The sequence below is a fragment of the Lithobates pipiens genome, unplaced genomic scaffold (assembly GCF_037356315.1).
Source record: "Lithobates pipiens isolate NorthernLeopardFrog02 unplaced genomic scaffold, aLitPip1_a1.2 Scaffold_13, whole genome shotgun sequence".
Taxonomy (NCBI): Eukaryota; Metazoa; Chordata; class Amphibia; order Anura; family Ranidae; genus Lithobates; species Lithobates pipiens.
Window position 1 is genome coordinate 538,739,200 of NW_027507718.1, and position 25,613 is coordinate 538,764,812.

The following is a 25,613-nucleotide window of genomic DNA, read 5'->3' on the forward strand; positions in this document are numbered from 1 at the left end:
CCAGCTTGGACAGATCTCATAGGGGGCGCTGATGGTTCCAGCTTGGACAGATCTCATAGGGGGCGCTGATGGTTCCAGCTTGGACAGATCTCATAGGGGGCGCTGATGGTTCCAGCTTGGACAGATCTCATAGGGGGCGCTGATGGTTCCAGCTTGGACAGATCTCATAGGGGGCGCTGATGGTTCCAGCTTGGACAGATCTCATAGGGGGCGCTGATGGTTCCAGCTTGGACAGATCTCATAGGGGGCGCTGATGGTTCCAGCTTGGACAGATCTCATAGGGGGCGCTGATGGTTCCAGCTTGGACAGATCTTATAGGGGGCGCCGATGGTTCCAGCTTGGACAGATCTTATAGGGGGCGCTGATGGTTCCAGCTTGGACAGATCTTATAGGGGGCGCTGATGGTTCCTGCTTGGACTGATCTCATAGGGGGCGGTGATGGTTCCAGCTTGGACAGATCTCATAGGGGGCGCTGATGGTTCCAGCTTGGACAGATCTCATAGGGGGCGCTGATGGTTCCAGCTTGGACAGATCTCATAGGGGGCGCTGATGGTTCCAGCTTGGACAGATCTTATAGGGGGCGCTGATGGTTCCTGCTTGGACTGATCTCATAGGGGGCGGTGATGGTTCCAGCTTGGACAGATCTCATAGGGGGCGCTGATGGTTCCAGCTTGGACAGATCTCATAGGGGGCGCTGATGGTTCCAGCTTGGACAGATCTCATAGGGGGCGCTGATGGTTCCAGCTTGGACAGATCTCATAGGGGGCGCTGATGGTTCCAGCTTGGACAGATCTCATAGGGGGCGCTGATGGTTCCAGCTTGGACAGATCTCATAGGGGGCGCTGATGGTTCCAGCTTGGACAGATCTCATAGGGGGTGCCTGCTGATGGTTCCAGCTTGGACAGACTCCATAGTGGTTGGTGATGGTTCCAGCTTGGACAGACTCCATAGTGGTGGATGAGGATTCCAGGTTTGGACAGACCCCATAGTGGTGGATGCTGGATTCCAGGTTTGGACGGACCCCATAGTGGTTGGTGATGGTTTCAGGTTTTGACAGACCCCATAGTGGTGGATGATGGTTCAGGTTTGGGCAGATCCCATAGTGGGTAGTGATGTTTACGGCTTGGATAGACTCCATAGTGGGTGGTGATGGTTCTGGCTTTGATAGCTCCTATAGAGGGTGGTGATGGTTCCGGCTTCAGACAGTTACCTTTCTGGATGGTGATGCTTTTGTTTTGGTCAGATTCCATAGTGGGTAGTGATGTCTCCAACTTTCGATTGACCCCATAGTGGGTGGTGATGGTTTAGGCTTGGATAGACCCCATAGTGGGTGGTGATGGTTTAGGCTTGGATAGACCCCATAGTGGGTGGTGATGGTTCCGACTTGGACAGACCCCATAGTGGTTGGTGATGGTTCCAGGTTTGGACAGACCCCCATAGTGGTGGATGATGGATTCCAGGTGTGGACGGACCCCATAGTGGTGGATGATGATTCCTGGTTTGGACGGACCCCATAGTGGTGGATGATGATTCCAGGTTTGGACGGACCCCATAGTGGTGGATGATGATTCCAGGTTTGGACGGACCCCATCATGATGGATGATGGATTCCAGGTTTGGACGGACCCCATAGTGGTGGATGATAATTCCTGGTTTGGACGGACCCCATAGTGGTGGATGATAATTCCTGGTTTGGACGGACCCCATCGTGATGGATGATGGATTCCAGGTTTGGACGGACCCCATAGTGGTGGATGATGGATTCCAGGTTTGGACGGACCCCATAGTGGTGGAGGATGATTCCAGGTTTGGACGGACCCCATCGTGATGGATGATGGATTCCAGGTTTGGACAGACCCCCATAGTGGTGGATGATAATTCCTGGTTTGGACGGACCCCATAGTGGTGGATGATGGATTCCAGGTTTGGACGGACCCCATAGTGGTGGATGATGATTCCAGGTTTGGACGGACCCCATCGTGATGGATGATGGATTCCAGCTTTGGACGGACCCCATAGTGGTGGATGATGGATTTCAGGTTTGGACGGACCCCATAGTGGTGGATGATGGATTCCAGCTTTGGACGGACCCCATCGTGATGGATGATGGATTCCAGCCTTGGACGGACCCCATAGTGGTGGATGATGGATTTCAGGTTTGGACGGACCCCATAGTGGTGGATGATGGATTCCAGCTTTGGACGGACCCCATCGTGATGGATGATGGATTCCAGCTTTGGACGGACCCCATAGTGGTGGATGATGATTCCAGCTTTGGACGGACCCCATAGTGGTGGATGATGGATTTCAGGTTTGGACGGACCCCATAGTGGTGGATGATGGATTCCAGGTTTGGACGGACCCCCATAGTGGTGGATGATGGATTCCAGGTTTGGACGGACCCCATAGTGGTCGATGATGGATTCCAGGTTTGGACGGACCCCATAGTGGTGGATGATGGATTCCAGGTTTGGACGGACCCCATAGTGGTGGATGATGGATTCCAGGTTTGGACGGACCCCATAGTGGTGGATGATGGATTCCAGGTTTGGACGGACCCCATAGTGGTGGATGATGGATTCCAGGTTTGGACGGACCCCATAGTGGTTGGTGATGATTCCGGTTTGGACAGTTCCCATAGTGGCTGGTGATGGTTCCAGGTTTGGATGGACCCCATAGTGGTGGATGATGATTCCAGGTTTGGACGGACCCCATAGTGGTGGATGATGGATTCCAGGTTTGGACGGACCCCATAGTGGTGGATGATGGATTCCAGGTTTGGACGGACCCCATAGTGGTGGATGATGGATTCCAGGTTTGGACGGACCCCATAGTGGTGGATGATGGATTCCAGGTTTGGACGGACCCCATAGTGGTGGATGATGGATTCCAGGTTTGGACGGACCCCATAGTGGTTGGTGATGATTCCGGTTTGGACAGACCCCTTAGGGGCTGGTGATGATTCCGGTTTGGACAGTTCCCATAGTGGCTGGTGATGGTTCTGGTTTGGACAGATCTCACTGTGGGTGGTGGGTCAGTCAGCTCTGGTTGTATCTTGGTTTGTTGGGTGTAGAATGTTACCTTGTGTTTACAGTACACAGATGGGGCGGGGGAGGTTCTGTGTAGAGTGTATCATTGTCTGTCAGTCGGTGTGACTTCACTCAGACATGGTTGTGCCCGGACTGTATGACGCTCACATGCTCGCTGCTGAACATTTGCTGCCATCCATCTACCCCAGTAACACGGTGAGTCCCCAGGAGGGTCCCATCCATGGTGTACCAGGTGCAGGATTTCCAGCTTTGGGTGGAGAGTATTTTGATGCTGGTGATTGGTGGAGTGGACTCCGGTGTACCGGAGGACCTGTTATTAGAATGTTTATCAGCCAGAACCTTACGTCCTGTACAACAGCCGGTCATGTGATCAGTGCCAAGGCATTCATTTTGTTTTCAGGGTTACTGTTGCTACAGAGAAGGTATGGGGGGGTCTCAGTGCTCCTTCCTCAGAGGTCAATGTTGCAGTTATTGGGGATCAGAGATAGAGAATTCTCTCAGGGTGAGGGGTCAGTATAGCCTGGGGGGTCCCTCCTCACTGGAGGGGGCAGAGATCCAGGAATTTTGTGTAATTGCTGGGTTCAACTGTGCTGCTGGGTGTGGGATTGTTGTGGCTGGAGGGGGCAGGATGGAATTGAGGGGTGCCATGGCTGGAGACGGAGTGGTTGGTATGTAATAAGTGTTAGTCTGGCTGAAGGAGTCAGGATGGAATTGGAGGGGGGGTCTGGCTTGAGTGGGAGGGGTCGGGGTGGAATTGGGGGTGCTTTTGCTGGAGAATTCAAGATGGGATTGGGGTAGTTAAGCTGGAGGGGGCAGGATGGAATTGAGGGGTGCTTTGGCTGTAGAGGGAGGGATCAGGACGGAATAGGGCGTAGATTAGCTGGAGGAGTCGGGGCAAAATTGGAGGTGCTCTGTTTGGAGTAGGTCAGCCAGGATGGAACTGGGGGTGTTTGGGTTGGAGGGGGAGGAGTCAGTATGAAATTGGAGGTACTCTCATTGGCGGGAGAGGAGGGGGAGGGTCAGTGTTGGAATGGGGGGTGCTCTGGGTGGAGGGGGAGGGTCAGTGTTGGAATGGTGGGTGCTCTGGGTGGAGGGGGAGGGTCAGTGTTGGAATGGTGGGTGCTCTGGGTGGAGGGGGAGGGTCAGTGTTGGAATGGTGGGTGCTCTGGGTGGAGGGGGAGGGTCAGTGTTGGATTGGTGGGTACTCTGGGTGGAGGGGGAGGGTCAGTGTTGGAATGGTGGGTGCTCTGGGTGGAGGGGGAGGGTCAGTGTTGGAATGGTGGGTGCTCTGGGTGGAGAGGAAGGGTCAGTGTTGGAATGGTGGGTGCTCTGGGTGGAGGGGGAGCATCAGTGTTGGAATGGTGGGTGCTCTGGGTGGAGGGGGAGGGTCAGTGTTGGAATGGTGGGTGCTCTGGGTGGAGGGGGTGGGTCAGTGTTGGATGGGTGGGTGGAGGGGGAGGGCCAGCGTTGGATTGGTGGGTGCTCTGGGTGGAGGGGGAGGGCCAGCGTTGGATTGGTGGGTGCTCTGGGTGGAGGGGGAGGGTCAGCGTTGGATTGGTGGGTGCTCTGGGTGGAGGGGGAGGGTCAGTGTTGGATTGGTGGGTGCTCTGGGTGGAGGGGGAGGGTCAGTGTTGGATTGGTGGGTGCTCTGGGTGGAGGGGGAGGGTCAGTGTTGGATTGGTGGGTGCTCTGGGTGGAGGGGGAGGGTCAGTGTTGGAATGGTGGGTGCTCTGGGTGGAGGGGGAGGGTCAGTGTTGGATTGGTGGGTGCTCTGGGTGGAGGGGGAGGGTCAGTGTTGGATTGGTGGGTGCTCTGGGTGGAGGGGGAGGGTCAGTGTTGGAATGGTGGGTGCTCTGGGTGGAGGGGGAGGGTCAGTGTTGGAATGGTGGGTGCTCTGGGTGGAGGGGGAGGGTCAGTGTTGGATTGGTGGGTGCTCTGGGTGGAGGGGGAGGGTCAGTGTTGGATTGGTGGGTGCTCTGGGTGGAGGGGGAGGGTCAGTGTTGGAATGGTGGGTGCTCTGGGTGGAGGGGGAGGGTCAGTGTTGGAATGGTGGGTGCTCTGGGTGGAGGGGGAGGGTCAGTGTTGGATTGGTGGGTGCTCTGGGTGGAGGGGGTGGGTCAGTGTTGGATGGGTGGGTGGAGGGGGAGGGCCAGCGTTGGATTGGTGGGTGCTCTGGGTGGAGGGGGAGGGTCAGTGTTGGAATGGTGGGTGCTCTGGGTGGAGGGGGAGGGTCAGTGTTGGAATGGTGGGTGCTCTGGGTGGAGGGGGAGGGTCAGTGTTGGAATGGTGGGTGCTCTGGGTGGAGGGGGAGGGTCAGTGTTGGAATGGTGGGTGCTCTGGGTGGAGGGGGTGGGTCAGTGTTGGATGGGTGGGTGCTCTGGGTGGAGGGGGAGGGTCAGTGTTGGAATGGTGGGTGCTCTGGGTGGAGGGGGAGGGTCAGTGTTGGAATGGTGGGTGCTCTGGGTGGAGGGGGAGGGTCAGTGTTGGATGGGTGGGTGCTCTTGGTGGAGGGGGTGGGTCAGTGTTGGAATGTTAGGTGGAGGGGAGGGTCAGTGTTGAATTGGTGTGTGGAGGAGGAGGGTCAGCGTTGGATTGGTGGGTGCTCTTGGTGGAGGGGGAGGGTCAGTGTTGGATTGGTGTGTGGAGGAGGAGGGTCAGCGTTGGATTGGTGGGTGCTCTGGGTGGAGGGGGAGGGTCAGTATTGGATGGGTGGGTGGAGGGGAGGGCCAGCGTTGGATTGGTGGGTGCTCTTGGTGGAGGGGGAGGGTCAGTGTTGGATTGGTGTGTGGAGGAGGAGGGTCAGCGTTGGATTGGTGGGTGCTCTGGGTGGAGGGGGAGGGTCAGTGTTGGATGGGTGGGTGGAGGGGAGGGCCAGCGTTGGATTGGTGGGTGCTCTTGGTGGAGGGGGTGGGTCAGTGTTGGAATGTTAGGTGGAGGGGAGGGTCAGTGTTGAATTGGTGTGTGGAGGAGGAGGGTCAGCGTTGGATTGGTGTGTGCTCTGTGGAGGGGGAGGGTCAGCGTTGGATTGGTGGGTGCTCTGGGTGGAGGGGGAGGGTCAGCGTTGGAATGGTGGGTGCTCTGGGTGGAGGGGGAGGGTCAGTGTTGGAATGGTGGGTGCTCTGGGTGGAGGGGGAGGGTCAGTGTTGGAATGGTGGGTGCTCTTGGTGGAGGGGGAGGGTCAGTGTTGGATTGGTGTGTGGAGGAGGAGGGTCAGCGTTGGATTGGTGGGTGCTCTTGGTGGAGGGGGAGGGTCAGTGTTGGATTGGTGTGTGGAGGAGGAGGGTCAGCGTTGGATTGGTGGGTGCTCTTGGTGGAGGGGGAGGGTCAGTGTTGGAATGTTGGGTGGAGGGGAGGGTCAGTGTTGAATTGGTGTGTGCTCTGTGGAGGGGGAGGGTCAGCGTTGGATTGGTGGGTGCTCTGGGTGGAGGGGGAGGGTCAGCGTTGGATTGGTGTGTGGAGGAGGAGGGTCAGTGTTGGAATGGTGGGTGCTCTGGGTGGAGGGGGAGGGTCAGTGTTGGAATGGTGGGTGCTCTTGGTGGAGGGGGAGGGTCAGTGTTGGATTGGTGTGTGGAGGAGGAGGGTCAGCGTTGGATTGGTGGGTGCTCTTGGTGGAGGGGGAGGGTCAGTGTTGGATTGGTGTGTGGAGGAGGAGGGTCAGCGTTGGATTGGTGGGTGCTCTGGGTGGAGGGGGAGGGTCAGTGTTGGATGGGTGGGTGGAGGGGAGGGCCAGCGTTGGATTGGTGGGTGCTCTTGGTGGAGGGGGTGGGTCAGTGTTGGAATGTTGGGTGGAGGGGAGGGTCAGTGTTGAATTGGTGTGTGCTCTGTGGAGGGGGAGGGTCAGCGTTGGATTGGTGGGTGCTCTGGGTGGAGGGGGAGGGTCAGCGTTGGATTGGTGGGTGCTCTGGGTGGAGGGGGAGGGTCAGCGTTAGATTGGTGGGTGCTCTTGGTGGAGGGGGAGGGTCAGCGTTAGATTGGTGGGTGCTCTTGGTGGAGGGGGAGGGTGAACGTTAGATTGGTGGGTACTCTATGGTGATTGCAGAATGTGGATGGGCGGGGGGAGGGGTTGTGTGTTTGCTGTGATTTGTTGTCCATCACATGACTCCTTTGTCCTCTCCGCAGACGCGGGAGCAATGCCCCGGGGTGAACAATAAGCCCTACGTGTGTGAGAACGGTCACTGCTGCGGGGAGACTGGCTGCTGCACCTACTACTACGAGCTGTGGTGTGAGTATCCGCCATTGCTCACATTTGTGTGACATCACCACTATGACATCATCAGGGAATGAAGGATTTCCTTTCCGAGAACTGAATTTATATCTTAATGTAACTATTGGCAGGAAATTGATGACATGGGATTCAGCTCCTTCTCCGCTGAAAGGCTCAGATCCAGGTTTGCAGTTGGCATCAAGGTTCAGGTCCAGGTTTGGAGTCTAGTGTCGGGGTTCAGGTCCAGGTTTGGAGTCTAGTGTCGGGGTTCAGGTCCAGGTTTGGAGTCTAGTGTCGGGGTTCAGGTCCAGGTTTGGAGTCTAGTGTCGGGGTTCAGGTCCAGGTTTGGAGTCTAGTGTCGGGGTTCAGGTCCAGGTTTGGAGTCTAGTGTCAGGGTTCAGGTCCAGGTTTGAAGTCTAGTGTCGGGGTTCAGGTCCAGGTTTGGAGTCTAGTGTTGGGGTTCAGGTCCAGGTTTGGAGTCTAGTGTCGGGGTTCAGGTCCAGGTTTGGAGTCTAGTGTCGGGGTTCAGGTCCAGGTTTGGAGTCTAGTGTCGGGGTTCAGGTCCAGGTTTGGAGTCTAGTGTCGGGGTTCAGGTCCAGGTTTGGGGTCTAGTGTCGGGGTTCAGGTCCAGGTTTGGAGTCTAGTGTCGGGGTTCAGGTCCAGGTTTGGAGTCTAGTGTCGGGGTTCAGGTCCAGGTTTGAAGTCTAGTGTCGGGGTTCAGGTCCAGGTTTGGAGTCTAGTGTCGGGGTTCAGGTCCAGGTTTGGAGTCTAGTGTCGGGGTTCAGGTCCAGGTTTGGAGTCTAGTGTCGGGGTTCAGGTCCAGGTTTGGAGTCTAGTGTCGGGGTTCAGGTCCAGGTTTGGAGTCAGTATAAGGGTCCAGGTCCAGGTTTGAAGTCTAGTATCGGGGTTCAGGTTTGGAGTATATTGTCTGAGTTCAGGTCCAGGTTTGGAGTCTAGTGTCGGGGGGTCCAGGTTTGGAGTCTAGTGTCGGGGGGTCCAGGTTTGGAGTCTAGTGTCGGGGGGTCCAGGTTTGGAGTCTAGTGTCGGGGTCCAGGTTTGGAGTCTAGTGTCATGGTCCAGGTTTGGAGTCTAGTGTCATGGTCCAGGTTTGGAGTCTAGTGTCGGGGTCCAGGTTTGGAGTCTAGTGTCGGGGTCCAGGTTTGGAGTCTAGTGTCGGGGTCCAGGTTTGGAGTCTAGTGTCGGGGTCCAGTTCCAGGTTTGAAGTCTAGTGCTAGTGTCGGGGTCCAGGTTTGGAGTCTAGTGTCGGGGTCCAGGTTTGGAGTCTAGTGTCGGGGTCCAGGTTTGGAGTCTAGTGCTAGTGTCGGGGTCCAGGTTTGGAGTCTAGTGTCGGGGTCCAGGTTTGGAGTCTAGTGTCGGGGTCCAGGTTTGGAGTCTAGTGTCGAGGTCCAGGTTTGGAGTCTAGTGTCGGGGTCCAGGTTTGGAGTCTAGTGTCGGGGTCCAGGTTTGGAGTCTAGTGTCGGGGTCCAGGTTTGGAGTCTAGTGTCGGGGTCCAGGTTTGGAGTCTAGTGTCGGGGTTCAGGTCCGGGTTTGGAGTCTAGTGTCGGGGTCCAGGTTTGGAGTCTAGTGTCGGGGTCCAGGTTTGGAGTCTAGTGTCGGGGTCCAGGTTTGGAGTCTAGTGTCGGGGTCCAGGTCCGGGTTTGGAGTCTAGTGTCGGGGTCCAGGTCCGGGTTTGGAGTCTAGTGTCGGGTCTTGGATCAAGACTTGCATTCAATAGTCTTTTATTGGGCAGATTGGGGAATGTTCTCTTTTCTTAATCCTACATCACAGGACACTTCATATTCATGACCACTTGGGCGGGTATCTAGTGAAGGGTCTCTATGGTGTTCTATGGAGATTCAAGAGACGCCCAATTCCAGATTTACTGGTTGTGATGATATAAATTTCTAAGAAGCATTTTATGGATTGTGGCCCCTCTCCTCCTCCTCCCCCGCAGGGTTTTGGCTCCTCTGGACGGTTCTCATCCTCCTCAGTTGTTGCTGTGCCTATCGCCATCGCCGCGCCAAACTGCGCCTGCAGCACCAACAAAGACAGCGAGAGATAAACCTTATCGCCTACCATCGTGCCTGCCATTACCCGCCGTCCATGCTTGATCTGAGTAAGTATCCAAATCGTAGCACACTGCTGACCCCGGGTGCAGGGGATCAGGAAAGAATGGGATGGAGGGGATCAGGAAAGAATGGGATGGAGGGGATCAGGAAAGAATGGGATGGAGGGGATCAGGAAAGAATGGGGTGGAGGGGATCAGGAAAGAATGGGGTGCAGGGGATCAGGAAAGAATGGGGTGCAGGGGATCAGGAAAGAATGGGATGGAGGGGATCAGGAAAGAATGGGGTGGAGGGGGTCAGGAAAGAATGGGGTGGAGGGGGTCAGGAAAGAATGGGATGGAGGGGATCAGGAAAGAATGGGATGGAGGGGATCAGGAAAGAATGGGATAGAGGGGATCAGGAAAGAATGGGGTGGAGGGGGTCAGGAAAGAATGGGATGGAGGGGATCAGGAAAGAATGGGGTGCAGGGGATCAGGAAAGAATGGGATGGAGGGGATCAGGAAAGAATGGGGTGGAGGGGGTCAGGAAAGAATGGGATGGAGGGGATCAGGAAAGAATGGGGTGGAGGGGTCAGGAAAGAATGGGGTGGAGGGGGTCAGGAAAGAATGGGGTGTGCAGGGGATCAGGAAAGAATGGGGTGGAGGGGATCAGGAAAGAATGGGGTGGAGGGGATCAGGAAAGAATGGGGTGGAGGGGGTCAGGAAAGAATGGGGTGGAGGGGATCAGGAAAGAATGGGATGGAGGGGGTCAGGAAAGAATGGGGTGCAGGGGATCAGGAAAGAATGGGATGGAGGGGATCAGGAAAGAATGGGGTGGAGGGGATCAGGAAAGAATGGGATGGAGGGGATCAGGAAAGAATGGGGTGGAGGGGGTCAGGAAAGAATGGGGTGGAGGGGGTCAGGAAAGAATGGGATGGAGGGGATCAGGAAAGAATGGGGTGGAGGGGTCAGGAAAAGAATGGGGTGGAGGGGGTCAGGAAAGAATGGGGTGCAGGGGATCAGGAAAGAATGGGATGGAGGGGGTCAGGAAAGAATGGGGTGCAGGGGGTCAGGAAAGAATGGGATGGAGGGGATCAGGAAAGAAATGGGGTGGAGGGATCAGGAAAGAATGGGATGGAGGGGATCAGGAAAGAATGGGGTTGGAGGGGGTCAGGAAAGAATGGGATGGAGGGGATCAGGAAAGAATGGGGTGGAGGGGGTCAGGAAAGAATGGGGTGGAGGGGGTCAGGAAAGAATGGGGTGCAGGGATCAGGAAAGAATGGGATGGAGGGGGTCAGGAAAGAATGGGGTGCAGGGGATCAGGAAAGAATGGGATGGAGGGGATCAGGAAAGAATGGGGTGGAGGGATCAGGAAAGAATGGGATGGAGGGGATCAGGAAAGAATGGGGTGGAGGGGGTCAGGAAAGAATGGGATGGAGGGGATCAGGAAAGAATGGGGTGGAGGGGGTCAGGAAAGAATGGGGTGGAGGGGGTCAGGAAAGAATGGGGTGCAGGGGATCAGGAAAGAATGGGGTGGAGGGGATCAGGAAAGAATGGGGTGGAGGGGGTCAGGAAAGAATGGGGTGGAGGGGATCAGGAAAGAATGGGGTGGAGGGGATCAGGAAAGAATGGGGTGGAGGGGATCAGGAAAGAATGGGGTGGAGGGGGTCAGGAAAGAATGGGGTGGAGGGGGTCAGGAAAGAATGGGGTGGAGGGGGTCAGGAAAGAATGGGGTGGAGGGGGTCAGGAAAGAATGGGGGTGCAGGGGATCAGGAAAGAATGGGGTGGAGGGGATCAGGAAAGAATGGGGTGGAGGGGGTCAGGAAAGAATGGGGTGGAGGGGATCAGGAAAGAATGGGGTGGAGGGGATCAGGAAAGAATGGGATGGAGGGGGTCATGGAAAGAATGGGGTGGAGGGGGTCAGGAAAGAATGGGGTGGAGGGGGTCAGGAAAGAATGGGGTGGAGGGGATCAGGAAAGAATGGGATGGAGGGGGTCATGGAAAGAATGGGGTGGAGGGGGTCAGGAAAGAATGGGGTGGAGGGGGTCAGGAAAGAATGGGGTGCAGGGGATCAGGAAAGAATGGGGTGGAGGGGATCAGGAAAGAATGGGGTGGAGGGGGTCAGGAAAGAATGGGGTGGAGGGGATCAGGAAAGAATGGGGTGGAGGGGATCAGGAAAGAATGGGGTGCAGGGGATCAGGAAAGAATGGGGTGGAGGGATCAGGAAAGAATGGGGTGCAGGGGATCAGGAAAGAATGGGGTGGAGGGGATCAGGAAAGAATGGGGTGGAGGGGATCAGGAAAGAATGGGGTGGAGGGGATCATGGAAAGAATGGGATGGAGGGGGTCATGGAAAGAATGGGGTGGAGGGGGTCAGGAAAGAATGGGGTGGAGGGGGTCAGGAAAGAATGGGGTGCAGGGGATCAGGAAAGAATGGGGTGGAGGGGATCAGGAAAGAATGGGGTGCAGGGGATCAGGAAAGAATGGGGTGGAGGGGGTCAGGAAAGAATGGGGTGGAGGGGATCAGGAAAGAATGGGATGGAGGGGATCATGGAAAGAATGGGATGGAGGGGATCAAGGAAAGAATGGGGTGGAGGGGGTCATGGAAAGAATGGGGTGCAGGGGATCAGGAAAGAATGGGGTGCAGGGGATCAGGAAAGAATGGGGTGGAGGGGATCAGGAAAGAATGGGGTGGAGGGGGTCAGGAAAGAATGGGGTGGAGGGGGTCAGGAAAGAATGGGGTGGAGGGGATCAGGAAAGAATGGGGTGGAGGGGATCAGGAAAGAATGGGGTGCAGGGGATCAGGAAAGAATGGGGTGCAGGGGATCAGGAAAGAATGGGGTGGAGGGGATCAGGAAAGAATGGGGTGGAGGGGATCAGGAAAGAATGGGGTGGAGGGGATCAGGAAAGAATGGGGTGGAGGGGATCAGGAAAGAATGGGGTGGAGGGGGTCAGGAAAGAATGGGGTGGAGGGGATCAGGAAAGAATGGGATGGAGGGGGTCATGGAAAGAATGGGGTGCAGGGGATCAGGAAAGAATGGGGTGCAGGGGATCAGGAAAGAATGGGGTGCAGGGGATCAGGAAAGAATGGGGTGGAGGGGGTCATGGAAAGAATGGGATGGAGGGGATCAGGAAAGAATGGGATGGAGGGGATCAGGAAAGAATGGGGTGCAGGGGATCAGGAAAGAATGGGGTGCAGGGGATCAGGAAAGAATGGGGTGCAGGGGATCAGGGAAAGAATGGGGTGCAGGGGATCAGGAAAGAATGGGGTGGAGGGGGTCATGGAAAGAATGGGATGGAGGGGGTCATGGAAAGAATGGGGTGGAGGGGGTCATGGAAAGAATGGGGTGGAGGGGGTCAGGAAAGAATGGGATGGAGGGGATCAGGAAAGAATGGGGTGCAGGGATCAGGAAAGAATGGGGTGGAGGGGATCAGGAAAGAATGGGGTGCAGGGGATCAGGAAAGAATGGGGTGCAGGGGGATCAGGAAAGAATGGGATGGAGGGGATCAGGAAAGAATGGGGTGGAGGGGGTCAGGAAAGAATGGGATGGAGGGGGTCATGGAAAGAAATGGGGTGGAGGGGATCAGGAAAGAATGGGGTGCAGGGGATCAGGAAAGAATGGGGTGCAGGGGATCAGGAAAGAATGGGGTGCAGGGGATCAGGAAAGAATGGGGTGGAGGGGATCAGGAAAGAATGGGGTGGAGGGGGTCAGGAAAGAATGGGGTGCAGGGGATCAGGAAAGAATGGGGTGGAGGGGATCAGGAAAGAATGGGGTGGAGGGGTCAGGAAAGAATGGGGTGGAGGGGGTCAGGAAAGAATGGGGTGGAGGGGATCAGGAAAGAATGGGGTGTAGGGGGTCAGGAAAGAATGGGGTGCAGGGGATCAGGAAAGAATGGGGTGGAGGGGATCAGGAAAGAATGGGGTGGAGGGGGTCAGGAAAGAATGGGGTGCAGGGGATCAGGAAAGAATGGGGTGGAGGGGATCAGGAAAGAATGGGGTGGAGGGGGTCAGGAAAGAATGGGGTGGAGGGGGTCAGGAAAGAATGGGGTGCAGGGGATCAGGAAAGAATGGGGTGGAGGGGATCAGGAAAGAATGGGGTGGAGGGGGTCAGGAAAGAATGGGGTGGAGGGGATCAGGAAAGAATGGGGTGGAGGGGATCAGGAAAGAATGGGATGGAGGGGATCAGGAAAGAATGGGGTGGAGGGGATCAGGAAAGAATGGGGTGGAGGGGATCAGGAAAGAATGGGGTGGAGGGGGTCAGGAAAGAATGGGGTGGAGGGGATCAGGAAAGAATGGGGTGGAGGGGATCAGGAAAGAATGGGATGGAGGGGGTCAGGAAAGAATGGGGTGGAGGGGATCAGGAAAGAATGGGGTGGAGGGGATCAGGAAAGAATGGGGTGGAGGGGATCAGGAAAGAATGGGGTGGAGGGGATCAGGAAAGAATGGGGTGGAGGGGATCAGGAAAGAATGGGGTGCAGGGGATCAGGAAAGAATGGGATGGAGGGGGTCAGGAAAGAATGGGGTGGAGGGGATCAGGAAAGAATGGGGTGGAGGGGGTCAGGAAAGAATGGGGTGGAGGGGATCAGGAAAGAATGGGATGGAGGGGGTCATGGAAAGAATGGGGTGCAGGGGATCAGGAAAGAATGGGGTGCAGGGGATCAGGAAAGAATGGGGTGCAGGGGATCAGGAAAGAATGGGGTGGAGGGGATCAGGAAAGAATGGGATGGAGGGGATCAGGAAAGAATGGGTGGAGGGGGTCAGGAAAGAATGGGGTGGAGGGATCAGGAAAGAATGGGATGGAGGGGATCAGGAAAGAATGGGGTGGAGGGGGTCAGGAAAGAATGGGGTGGAGGGGGTCAGGAAAGAATGGGGTGCAGGGGATCAGGAAAGAATGGGGTGGAGGGGATCAGGAAAGAATGGGATGGAGGGGATCAGGAAAGAATGGGGTGGAGGGGGTCAGGAAAGAATGGGGTGCAGGGGATCAGGAAAGAATGGGGTGGAGGGGATCAGGAAAGAATGGGATGGAGGGGATCAGGAAAGAATGGGGTGGAGGGGATCAGGAAAGAATGGGGTGGAGGGGATCAGGAAAGAATGGGGTGGAGGGGGTCAGGAAAGAATGGGGTGGAGGGGATCAGGAAAGAATGGGGTGGAGGGGATCAGGAAAGAATGGGATGGAGGGGGTCAGGAAAGAATGGGGTGGAGGGGATCAGGAAAGAATGGGGTGGAGGGGATCAGGAAAGAATGGGGTGGAGGGGATCAGGAAAGAATGGGGTGGAGGGGATCAGGAAAGAATGGGGTGGAGGGGATCAAGGAAAGAATGGGGTGCAGGGGATCAGGAAAGAATGGGGTGCAGGGGATCAGGAAAGAATGGGGTGCAGGGGATCAGGAAAGAATGGGGTGCAGGGGATCAGGAAAGAATGGGGTGCAGGGGATCAGGAAAGAATGGGATGGAGGGGGTCAGGAAAGAATGGGGTGGAGGGGATCAGGAAAGAATGGGGTGGAGGGGGTCAGGAAAGAATGGGGTGGAGGGGATCAGGAAGAATGGGATGGAGGGGGTCATGGAAAGAATGGGGTGCAGGGGATCAGGAAAGAATGGGGTGCAGGGGATCAGGAAAGAATGGGGTGCAGGGGATCAGGAAAGAATGGGGTGCAGGGGATCAGGAAAGAATGGGGTGGAGGGGATCAGGAAAGAATGGGATGGAGGGGATCAGGAAAGAATGGGGTGGAGGGGATCAGGAAAGAATGGGGTGGAGGGGATCAGGAAAGAATGGGGTGGAGGGGATCAGGAAAGAATGGGGTGGAGGGGGTCAGGAAAGAATGGGGTGGAGGGGGTCAGGAAAGAATGGGGTGGGGAGGTCTAGATGGAGGTGCTGTACAGAAAACGCTGAGCCAGTCACATCCGTCTCGGCACCAGAGAAGACCACAACCTAATGACCCATGGAATGGTGCAACGCTTGAGAAAGTACCTGCTGTCATTGGATCAGGCTGAAGCTTTTGATCGGGTCAATCATGAGCACCTATGGTTGCTTCTTGGCAAGTATGGCCTGTGGGGGAGGGGGGGGGGCTTTATCAATTTGGCTGAACACCTTGTACAGAGGGTCTGAAAGCTTCATGCTTGTGAATGGTTGGATCAGACGGCCCTTTGAGGTTGGCTCGGGTGTGCATCAAGGGTGTCCCTTTGAGCCCCCTGCTATACGTGTTCACAATCGATCCCTTCATCCGGAGTTTTAGAGAGCGGAGCGTTGTGCGGCGGGCCTTTTGGGCATTCCTGGTGAGCCTCCTCTGAGGGTCATGGGCCTATGCAGGTGACGTGTCTGTTTTCATCTCTGAGGTGGTCTCGGTGATGAAGCAGCATGCTGAGGCACATGGCTCAAATCTGGATAAGAGGTGACGTTTTCTGGATGGGAGAGGAGGGCAAAGGCTTTGAGCTACCGGACATCTTCCTAGACCCTTGGCAGGAAATTAAGGTTGTAGGCATGTAACCTACCTTCTCTTATGGATGGGTGGCCTAGGTATGGCAAACCCCGTGATGTTTCTGAAACATAATTTTGGTAATTTGCTCGTAGAGGAGACACCTGGGTGGGTTTGTATTGTTCAGTCCTTGTTTAGGCCTTTTCTGCAGAGCTGGGAGAATGGTGGGGCCGGTGAAAAGCCTGAGGGTCCATTATGGTGAGCTCCCGGCTTGTGTTGCTTTGTGCCTGAAAATACTTTGACAGGGGCGAGTGACAGTGGAGGAAATGATGTCTCTTCCTAGGAAGGCCCAGGAGAGGGGGAGGGGGGGTTGTTGAATCTGCCTTTAGTGAGCCACGGGTCTTGAGGGATTGCCCAGGCCCCGTTATGAGGGAGGGTCAGCGATTCATTAATCTGGAGAGAATCCCTTTAATGTTTTGGGATTTGGCCTGGTGCTCATTCCATGGCAGACTCTCTGTGGAGGACCGTGGCTGTCCAAGAATGGAGCGTGGTGGCGTGGAGGAAACGATTCACCATTTCTTGATTTGGTGTCCATTCAATATAGAAGTCTTTAAGCGGTGGGTGTGCAGGCTTTTCAGGCTTCTCAGGCTTTTCAGGCTTCTCAGACTCGCTGGGATTTTGATTTGGAGACACTTTGTTTTAGTAAACTTATTATTTCATGACTTCACGCGGAGTGCTCAGAGAAAAGTCCTTCCTGTTGAGGGTGGTACATGTAGGACAGGGATTTTGAGACAACTTTTTATTTTTTTGTTAGCGTGGTAGTTGGATACTTCACACGGAATGCGCGGTGTCGGGTTTCCACTCGAAAAACGAGTCCTTCCTGTTGAAGTGGTGGGGCTCAACATTCTGGGAGAGGTTGGGAAGATTTGGGACCTTGAGAAGGAAAGGTGGCAGCAAGGAGGCCTGGACAAAGGTGCGGAGCAGTGGTCTCCAAACTACGGCCCAAGGGCTGGAGGTGGCCCTGTGCCTTTATTTGGCCCTTGGGGCACTTTTCCTCCAACTGACACCAACAACGGGGCATTATTCCTTCTACTTATACAAGTCACTATTACTCCCACTAAGCCGAGTAGTCATGAATATGAAGTGTCCTGTGATGTATCATTAAGAAAAGAGAACATTCCCCAATCTGCCCAATAAAAGACTATTGAATGTAAGTCTGGATCCAAGACCCGATACTAACCTCAAACCTGGACCTGAAACCCCCGACACTAGACTTCAAACCTGGACCTGAAACCCCCGACACTAGACTCCAAACCTGGACCTGAAACCCCCGACACTAGACTTCAAACCTGGACCTGAAACCCCCGACACTAGACTCCAAACCTGGACCTGAAACCCCCGACACTAGACTCCAAACCTGGACCTGAAACCCCCGACACTAGACTCCAAACCTGGACCTGAAACCCCCGACACTAGACTCCAAACCTGGACCTGAAACCCCCGACACTAGACTCCAAACCTGGACCTGAAACCCCCGACACTAGACTCCAAACCTGGACCTGAAACCCCCGACACTAGACTCCAAACCTGGACCTGAAACCCCCGACACTAGACTTCAAACCTGGACCTGAAACCCCCGACACTAGACTCCAAACCTGGACCTGAAACCCCGACACTAGACTCCAAACCTGGACCTGAAACCCCCGACACTAGACTCCAAACCAGGACCCGAACCCCCGACACTAGACTTCAAACCTGGACCTGAAACCCCCGACACTAGACTTCAAACCTGGACCTGAAACCCCAGACACTAGACTCCAAACCTGGACCTGAAACCCCCGACGCTAGACTCCAAACCTGGACCCCCGACACTAGACTCCAAACCTGAACCCCCGACACTAGACTCCAAACCTGAACCCCCGACACTAGACTCCAAACCTGAACCCCCGACGCTAGACTCCAAACCTGGACCCCCCCGACGCTAGACTCCAAACCTGGACCCCCGACGCTAGACTCCAAACCTGGACCCCCCCGACGCTAGACTCCAAACCTGGACCCCCGACGCTAGACTCCAGACCTGGCCCCCCGACACTAGACTCCAAACCTGAACCCCCGACACTAGACTCCAAACCTGAACCCCCGACACTAGACTCCAAACCTGGACCCCCGACACTAGACTCCAAACCTGGACCCCCCCGACGCTAGACTCCAAACCTGGACCCCCGACGCTAGACTCCAAACCTGGACCCCCCGACACTAGACTCCGAACCTGGACCCCCCGACACTAGACTCCGAACCTGGACCCCCCCGACGCTAGACTCCAAACCTGGACCCCCGACACTAGACTTCGAACCTGGACCCCCGACACTAGACTCCAAACCTGGACCTGAACCCCCCCCCCCCCCGCCACTAGAGTCCAAACCTGGACCCCCCGACACTAGACTCTAGACACTATTCCTCCCACTGACATCAATGATGGGGCACTATTCCCCCCACTGACATCAATGATGGGGCACTATTCCCCCCACTGACATCAATGATGGGGCACTATTCCCCCCACTGACATCAATGATGGGGCACTATTCCCCCCACTGACATCAATGATGGGGCACTATTCCCCCCCACTGACATCAATGATGGGGCACTATCCCCCCACTGACACCAATGATGGGGCACTATTCCCCCCCCACTGACATCAATGATGGGGCACTATTCCCCCCACTGACATCAATGATGGGGCACTATTCCCCCCCCCACTGACATCAATGATGGGGCACTATTCCCCCCCACTGACATCAATGATGGGGCACTATCCCCCCACTGACACCAATGATGGGGCACTATTCCTTCCACTGACACCAGTGATGGGGCACTATTCATCCCACTGATACCAGTGATGGGGCACTATTCATCCCACTGATACCAATGATGGGGCACGATTCCCCCCACTGACACCAATGATGGGGCACTATTCCTCCCACTGACACCAATGATGGGGCACGATTCCCCCCCACTGACGCCAATGATGGGGCACGATTCCCCCCCACTGACGCCAATGATGGGGCACGATTCCCCCCCACTGACGCCAATGTTGGGGCACGATTCCCCCCCACTGACGCCAATGATGGGGCACGATTCCCCCCCACTGACACCAATGATGGGGCACTATTCCTCCCACTGACACCAATGATGGGACACTATTCCTCTCACTGACACCAATGATGGGACACTATTCCCCCCACTGACACCAATGATGGGACACTATTCCCCCCACTGACACCAATGATGGGGCACTATTTCCCCCACTGACACCAATGATGGGGCACTATTCCACCCACTGATACCAATGATGGAGCACTATTCCCCCCACTGACACCAGTGATGGGGCACTATTTCCCCCACTGACACCAATGATGGGACACTATTCCTCCCACTGACACCAATGATGGGGCACTATTTCCCCCACTGACACCAATGATGGGACACTATTCCTCCCACTGACACCAATGATGGGACACTATTCCTCCCACTGACGCCAATGATGGGGCACGATTCCCCCCACTGACACCAATGATGGGGCACTATTCCTCCCACTGACACCAATGATGGGACACTATTCCTCTCACTGACACCAATGATGGGACACTATTCCTCCCACTGATACCAATGATGGGACACTATTCCCCCCACTGACACCAATGATGGGACACTATTCCCCCCACTGACACCAATGATGGGGCACTATTTCCCCCACTGACACCAATGATGGGGCACTATTCCACCCACTGATACCAATGATGGAGCACTATTCCCCCCACTGACACCAGTGATGGGGCACTATTTCCCCCACTGACACCAATGATGGGACACTATTCCTCCCACTGACACCAATGATGGGGCACTATTTCCCCCACTGACACCAATGATGGGGCACTATTCCTCCCACTGACACCAATGATGGGACACTATTCCTCTCACTGACACCAATGATGGGACACTATTCCCCCCACTGACACCAATGATGGGACACTATTCCCCCCACTGACACCAATGATGGGGCACTATTTCCCCCACTGACACCAATGATGGGGCACTATTCCACCCACTGATACCAATGATGGAGCACTATTCCCCCCACTGACACCAGTGATGGGGCACTATTTCCCCCACTGACACCAATGATGGGACACTATTCCTCCCACTGACACCAATGATGGGGCACTATTTCCCCCACTGACACCAATGATGGGACACTATTCCTCTCACTGACACCAATGATGGGACACTATTCCCCCCACTGACACCAATGATGGGACACTATTCCCCCCACTGACACCAGTGATGGGGCACTATTTCCCCCACTGACACCAATGATGGGGCACTATTCCTCCCACTGACACCAATGATGGGACACTATTCCTCCCACTGACACCAATGATGGAGCACTATTCCCCCCACTGACACCAATGATGGGACACTATTCCTCTCACTGATACCAATGATGGAGCACTATTCCCCCCACTGACACCAGTGATGGGGCACTATTTCCCCCACTGACACCAATGATGGGGCACTATTCCACCCACTGATACCAATGATGGAGCACTATTCCCCCCACTGACACCAGTGATGGGGTACTATTCCCCCCACTGACACCAATGATGGGACACTATTCCTCCCACTGACACCAATGATGGGACACTATTCCCCCCACTGATACCAATGATGGGGCACTATTCCTCCCACTGATACCAATGATGGGACACTATTCCTCCCACTGACACCAATGATGGGGCACTATTCCTCCCACTGATACCAATGATGGGACACTATTCCTCCCACTGACACCAATGATGGGACACTATTCCTCCCACTGATACCAATGATGGGGCACTATTCCTCCCACTGACACCAATGATGGGGCACTATTCCTCCCACTGACACCAATGATGGGGCACTATTCCCCCCACTGACACCAATGATGGAGCACTATTCCCCCCACTGACACCAGTGATGGGGCACTATTTCCCCCACTGACACTAATGATGGGGCACTATTCCCCCCACTGACACTAATGATGGGGCACTATTCCCCCCCACTGACACTAATGATGGGGCACTATTCCCCCCACTGACACTAATGATGGGGCACTATTCCCCCCACTGACACCAATGATGGGGGTTTGTGATGATTTACATATATTGGTGATAAAAATGTTTGTTTTGTGTATATATAGAAAATTACACCCCAATACCCCCTTCTAAGGTGCTTTTCCCTCCTAGTAACCAATCGGTGTCCCCCTTACATGTTCCATTCTGCCTTTAAAGGATGGAAGGGAGAAGCTGGTTGGCTGCCAGGAAGGGGGGGGGGCTTGTCTGGGGTTCAGTAAAATGTGACTCTCTTCATTTTTCCTCTCCCTCAGGGGCGCTGTCATCATTCAAACTTCCGGCCTACGAGGAAGTGGCGTGCCGGCCCACCACCCCTCCTCCTCCATACAGCTCCATCCTCACCCAGCTGGGCCTGCCCTCCTCGTCGCCTCCTCCACCCCCAACCTCCGACCCACCTTCCCTCACCCCCAGCTCCGAGCACACCAGCAGCTGCTCCTGCACCTCTGGCTGCATGCTGTCCGGCAGCAGCTCCTTCACCGTCCAAGTGACTGACGAGACGGGGACCAGCCCGGGCAGCTCGGCCAGCGAAGGCGGGAGCTGGGAGGCCAGCCCCGAGGAAGAGGAGGAGGAGGGGGCTTGTGGCAGGGAGCGTGGTCTTCACAAGCAGACGGCCTTCTCCTCCTATGTTGATTTCTTCGACGGTCACCACTGCTGGGATATCGAAGAGGTGGATGAGGAGGATGAGGAAGAACATTACAGACAGAGGAGGCTGACCGGGGACTCAGGAATAGAAGTGTGCCTCTGCCAGGTCACCAGGGAGGAGGTGGATGGGGAAGATACGAGGCAAATCCACGATAACCCGGACTGTGCCCAGAGGAGCCAATCGCAAGAGCAGACCGCAGAGAAAGCAGACGCAGAGTCAGATTCCCGGGTCCAAGCCGTGTGACTATAGGAGGGAGACGGTTATGGAGCCGGGGGGGGGGGGGGGTCTGTGTGAAGAGAGAGGGCAACTGGGCCCATCTTCCTATCAATCCATCTTGGGAGAGAGGGCAACCTGGGCTCTCGACCACACTAGTCCATCTCAGGAGAGGGGGGCAGCTGGACCACCTGGGCCCCTAGCTCTGTATCAGAAGGACCATTGGGCAATTGGGACCTTCAACCCTAACAGTCCATCTCAGGAGAGGGGGGGGGGCAGCTGGACCACCTGGGCCCCGCCTTCATATCAGGAGAGGCACCATTGGGCAATTTAGGCCTTCAACCCCAACAGTCCCATCTCAGGAGAGGGGGCAGCTGGATACTCCATCAATTTATTGCAGGAGAGGGGCCAGTGGGCAACAAAAAAAAACCCAAGCCTCCAAGACCTTCTCAATAGTTGGAGCAACATTGGGCAACATGTGTTCACAATTCAGTCCACCTTAGAAGAAAGGGCAAATGGGCCTCTCTCACTATTAATTCATCTCAGGGGGGGGGGGTCACTTGACTATAGGAGGGAGATGGTTATGGAGCCTGGGTGAAAGGAGAGGGCAACTGGGCTCATCTTCCTAACAATCCATCTTGGGAGAGAGGGCAACCTGGGCCCTCAACCCCACCAGTCCTTCTCAGGAGAGGGGGTAGCTGGGCCCCTAACGCCATAGCAGGAGAAGGGACCATTGGACAATTTGGGCCTTCAACCCCCAACAGTCTTTCGCAGGAGAGGGGGCAGCTGGATAGTCTGCACCAGGGATTCCATCAGTTTATTGCAGGAGAGGGTCCAATGGGCAACATAAGCCCCCAATCCTAGAAGTCCATCTCAGTAGTTGGAGCCATAGGGCAACATGAGTTATCAATTCTATCAGTCTACCTTCAGAAGAAAGGGCAACTGGGCCTATCTCCCTATTAATCCATCTCAGGGCAGACGTTCACTCAACAAACCCCACTAGTCCATCGCAGTAGAGGGGGCAGCTGGACCACCTGGGTCCCTGACTCCCATGTCAGTAGAGGGACTAATGGACTATCTGAGCCCTCAAGGCCATCAGTCCATCTCAAGAGAGGAGACAGAACACTTAGACCTCTGACTTCATGGGCCCTCAAACCCTATAAGTCCAGTTCGGGAATGGGGGTAATTGGGCAACATGGGCTCCCATCCCTACCAGTCTATTCCAGGAGAGGGGGAAGCTGGACCACTTGGCCTCTGACTCCAAGTCCGGGGAGGGACCTTTTGGTAATTTGGGCCCTCAACCCCAATAAGCCATCTAAGCAGAGGGGGCAGTTGGACCACCTCACTTATAAATCCTGGACATGTGGTTGGGAGGATGTAGCAAAAAAAAAATGGTGATCTCGCTCAAAAATCAGGTTGGAAGATCTCTTTTTGAACAAAATTGTTTACAGCTCAGAATTTCGGGTGGCGGGCCTTCCCCTTCTTCAGGGGTTGAAGGAAAAAAGTACGTAGAGGACATGACCGCAGTGGGGTGAAGTGGCTGATTCTGGCTTATAGTGGTCAGGACCTTCTCAGCCCCCCATTTTGGCTTAACTCGGGCTCTATCGCAATTGTAATTTATTTTATTTTTTTTCCTATAGACTTTTTTTTTTATGCCCTGAAGAAGGGTGAGGCCGGTCTCCTGAAATGCGTTGGCTGTAAACAATAATTGTGTTCAAGAAAGATCGTAAAATGGATTTCTGGGCGAGATCACCGTTTGTGCTAGATGGCTCTTGACCACATATTCAGGACTTCATTCAATTCATACAAGGGCAGTCTAAAGGGGTAGACCTGTGAGTTGCCCCAGATACTCCCTAGGAAGCTGATTGTATTGGGGGGGGGGGGGGCTGTGAGTTGCCCCAACTACCCTCCAGTGGTAGGAGACTGATTGTGTGAAGTAGAGGGAGGTCTGTGAATTAGCCCCACTACTACCCTGTGTTAGGGGGTTGATTGTATGAGCTACAGGTGGGCCTTTAAGTTGCCCCAGCTACCCTCTGGAATTAGGAAACTGTTTGAGATAGGGAAGGGCCTCTGATTGCCCCCAGCTACTTCTGAATGAAGGAATCTGATTGTATGGAGTAGAAGGAAGCCCGTGAATTGCCTGATCTGTAGCATTAGGGGATTGAGGAAGACCCGTCATTTGCCCCAGCTACCCCTGGAAATAGGAACCTATGAAATAGGAGGGAGGCCTGTGAATTGCCCGATCCCCATTGTTAGGAGTAGGATATTAAAAGTGCCCAAGAGGAAACATAGACTTTTGATGATTGATGGTCTCAGTTGGTTGCCGCCCCCCCCCAATTCCTCTCCTTCTATTGTGATGACACCAGCAGCCAGGTAGTCATTGACTGTATACTGACCCCTCCCGAAACGCGGTCACAAGGACTGAAATTCCAGAATGTATTACCACAAGTCACCGACTCTGCCATGTATATGAACTGTCTCTCTCTCTCTGCGAAAGTGGAATGTGGTGGTCGGATGGCACCAGTTCACTTTACCAGCTGGGAGAATATATTCCACGGAGCGTGTGATGACACCAAATAAAAGCCTGTTTACAATGAAGTGTGCCGCGTCTCCTTCCTCCATGTCACACAAGTCACACCATGGGGGGTGGGGGTCGGATATCTGGGTGCTCCTCGGGGGCGTGTTCTGGTTCAGTGACTTCTCTGAGGATGGGCTCACCACACCCTAAATACAGGAATATTTTATACCAATTCTTGGATCCAGGCCCTCAACCTTTACAGGCATTATAGCAGCCTGTGGTAGACAGGTCCCCTTGGCCGGCTGACATTCCCATGGTACAAGTACTGCCATGGGGTAGATGTACGGCCTTCAAATTGCTCTGCAGAGGTTCAGTTTCCATCTCCGCTATAAATATATAAGATTTGTGAATCGCAGTGTGCCCAAATACAAATCTGATAGTGAATGGTACTGACCCTTCATTGAAGGGATGTGTCGCCCCCTGCAGGCTGGTCCCACACTTCTGTATTACATCATTAACATACATTACAAGATGAGGATTGTACAAAGTCACAGATCAGACCATTGCAAAAAAATCCACGGCAATCCCCCGTCTCTCAGGCTGCCATTTTCCTGTCTCCCGGATTACCAATCTCTCGTCTCTCAGGCTGCCAATCTGGGAGGAGGAGGATTGGCATCCCGAGAAACAGGAGTTTTGCAGTATGGGAGAAGGAAGATTGGCGGTCTAGGAGAAGGAAGATTGGCAGTCTTGCAGGCGAGAGACTGGCAGCCTGAGAGACTGGCAGTCTGAGAGAGTGGCAGTCTGAGAGATTGGCAGTCTAGGTGAAGGAAGATTGGCAGTCTGAGAGATTAGCAGTCTAGGTGAAGGAAGATTGGCAGTCTGGGAGATTGGCAGTCTAGGTGAAGGAAGATTGGCAGTCTGAGAGATTGGCAGTCTAGGTGAAGGAAGATTGGCAGTCTGAGAGATTAGCAGTCTAGGTGAAGGAAGATTGGCAGCCTGGGAGATTGGCAGTCTAGGAGAAAGAAGATTGGCAATCTGAGAGATTGGCAGTCTAGGTGAAGGAAGATTGGCAGCCTGAGAGATTGGCAGTCTAGGAGAAGGAAGATTGGCAGTCTGAGAGATTAGCAGTCTAGGAGAAGGAAGATTGGCAGCCTGGGAGATTGGCAGTCTAGGTGAAGGAAGATTGGCAGTCTGAGAGATTAGCAGTCTAGGAGAAGGAAGATTGGCAGTCTGAGAGATTGGCAGTCTAGGTGAAGGAAGATTGGCAGTCTGAGAGATTGGCAGTCTAGGTGAAGGAAGATTGGCAGTCTGAGAGATTGGCAGTCTAGGAGAAGGAAGATTGGCAGTCTGAGAGATTAGCAGT

General features: G+C 54.8%; 1 protein-coding gene across 2 annotated transcripts in view; it reads left to right on the plus strand.

The window, feature by feature from the left end:
* WBP1 (WW domain binding protein 1) overlaps positions 1 to 24,330 on the plus strand; it is a 30,503-nt gene extending 6,173 nt beyond the window's left edge. The window contains exons 1-4 of one of the 2 annotated variants that reach the window (XM_077478270.1): positions 3,128 to 3,244; positions 7,169 to 7,271; positions 9,208 to 9,369; positions 21,131 to 24,330. In XM_077478270.1, coding sequence (XP_077334396.1) covers positions 3,167 to 3,244; positions 7,169 to 7,271; positions 9,208 to 9,369; positions 21,131 to 21,762 — 975 coding nt within the window. In that variant the 5' untranslated portion in view covers positions 3,128 to 3,166 and the 3' untranslated portion in view covers positions 21,763 to 24,330. Of the gene's footprint in view, positions 1 to 3,127; positions 3,245 to 7,168; positions 7,272 to 9,207; positions 9,370 to 21,130 lie in introns of those variants that run through there. The other variant, XM_077478271.1, reaches the window with a different exon arrangement.
* Positions 24,331 to 25,613: the final 1,283 nt, after the last annotated feature.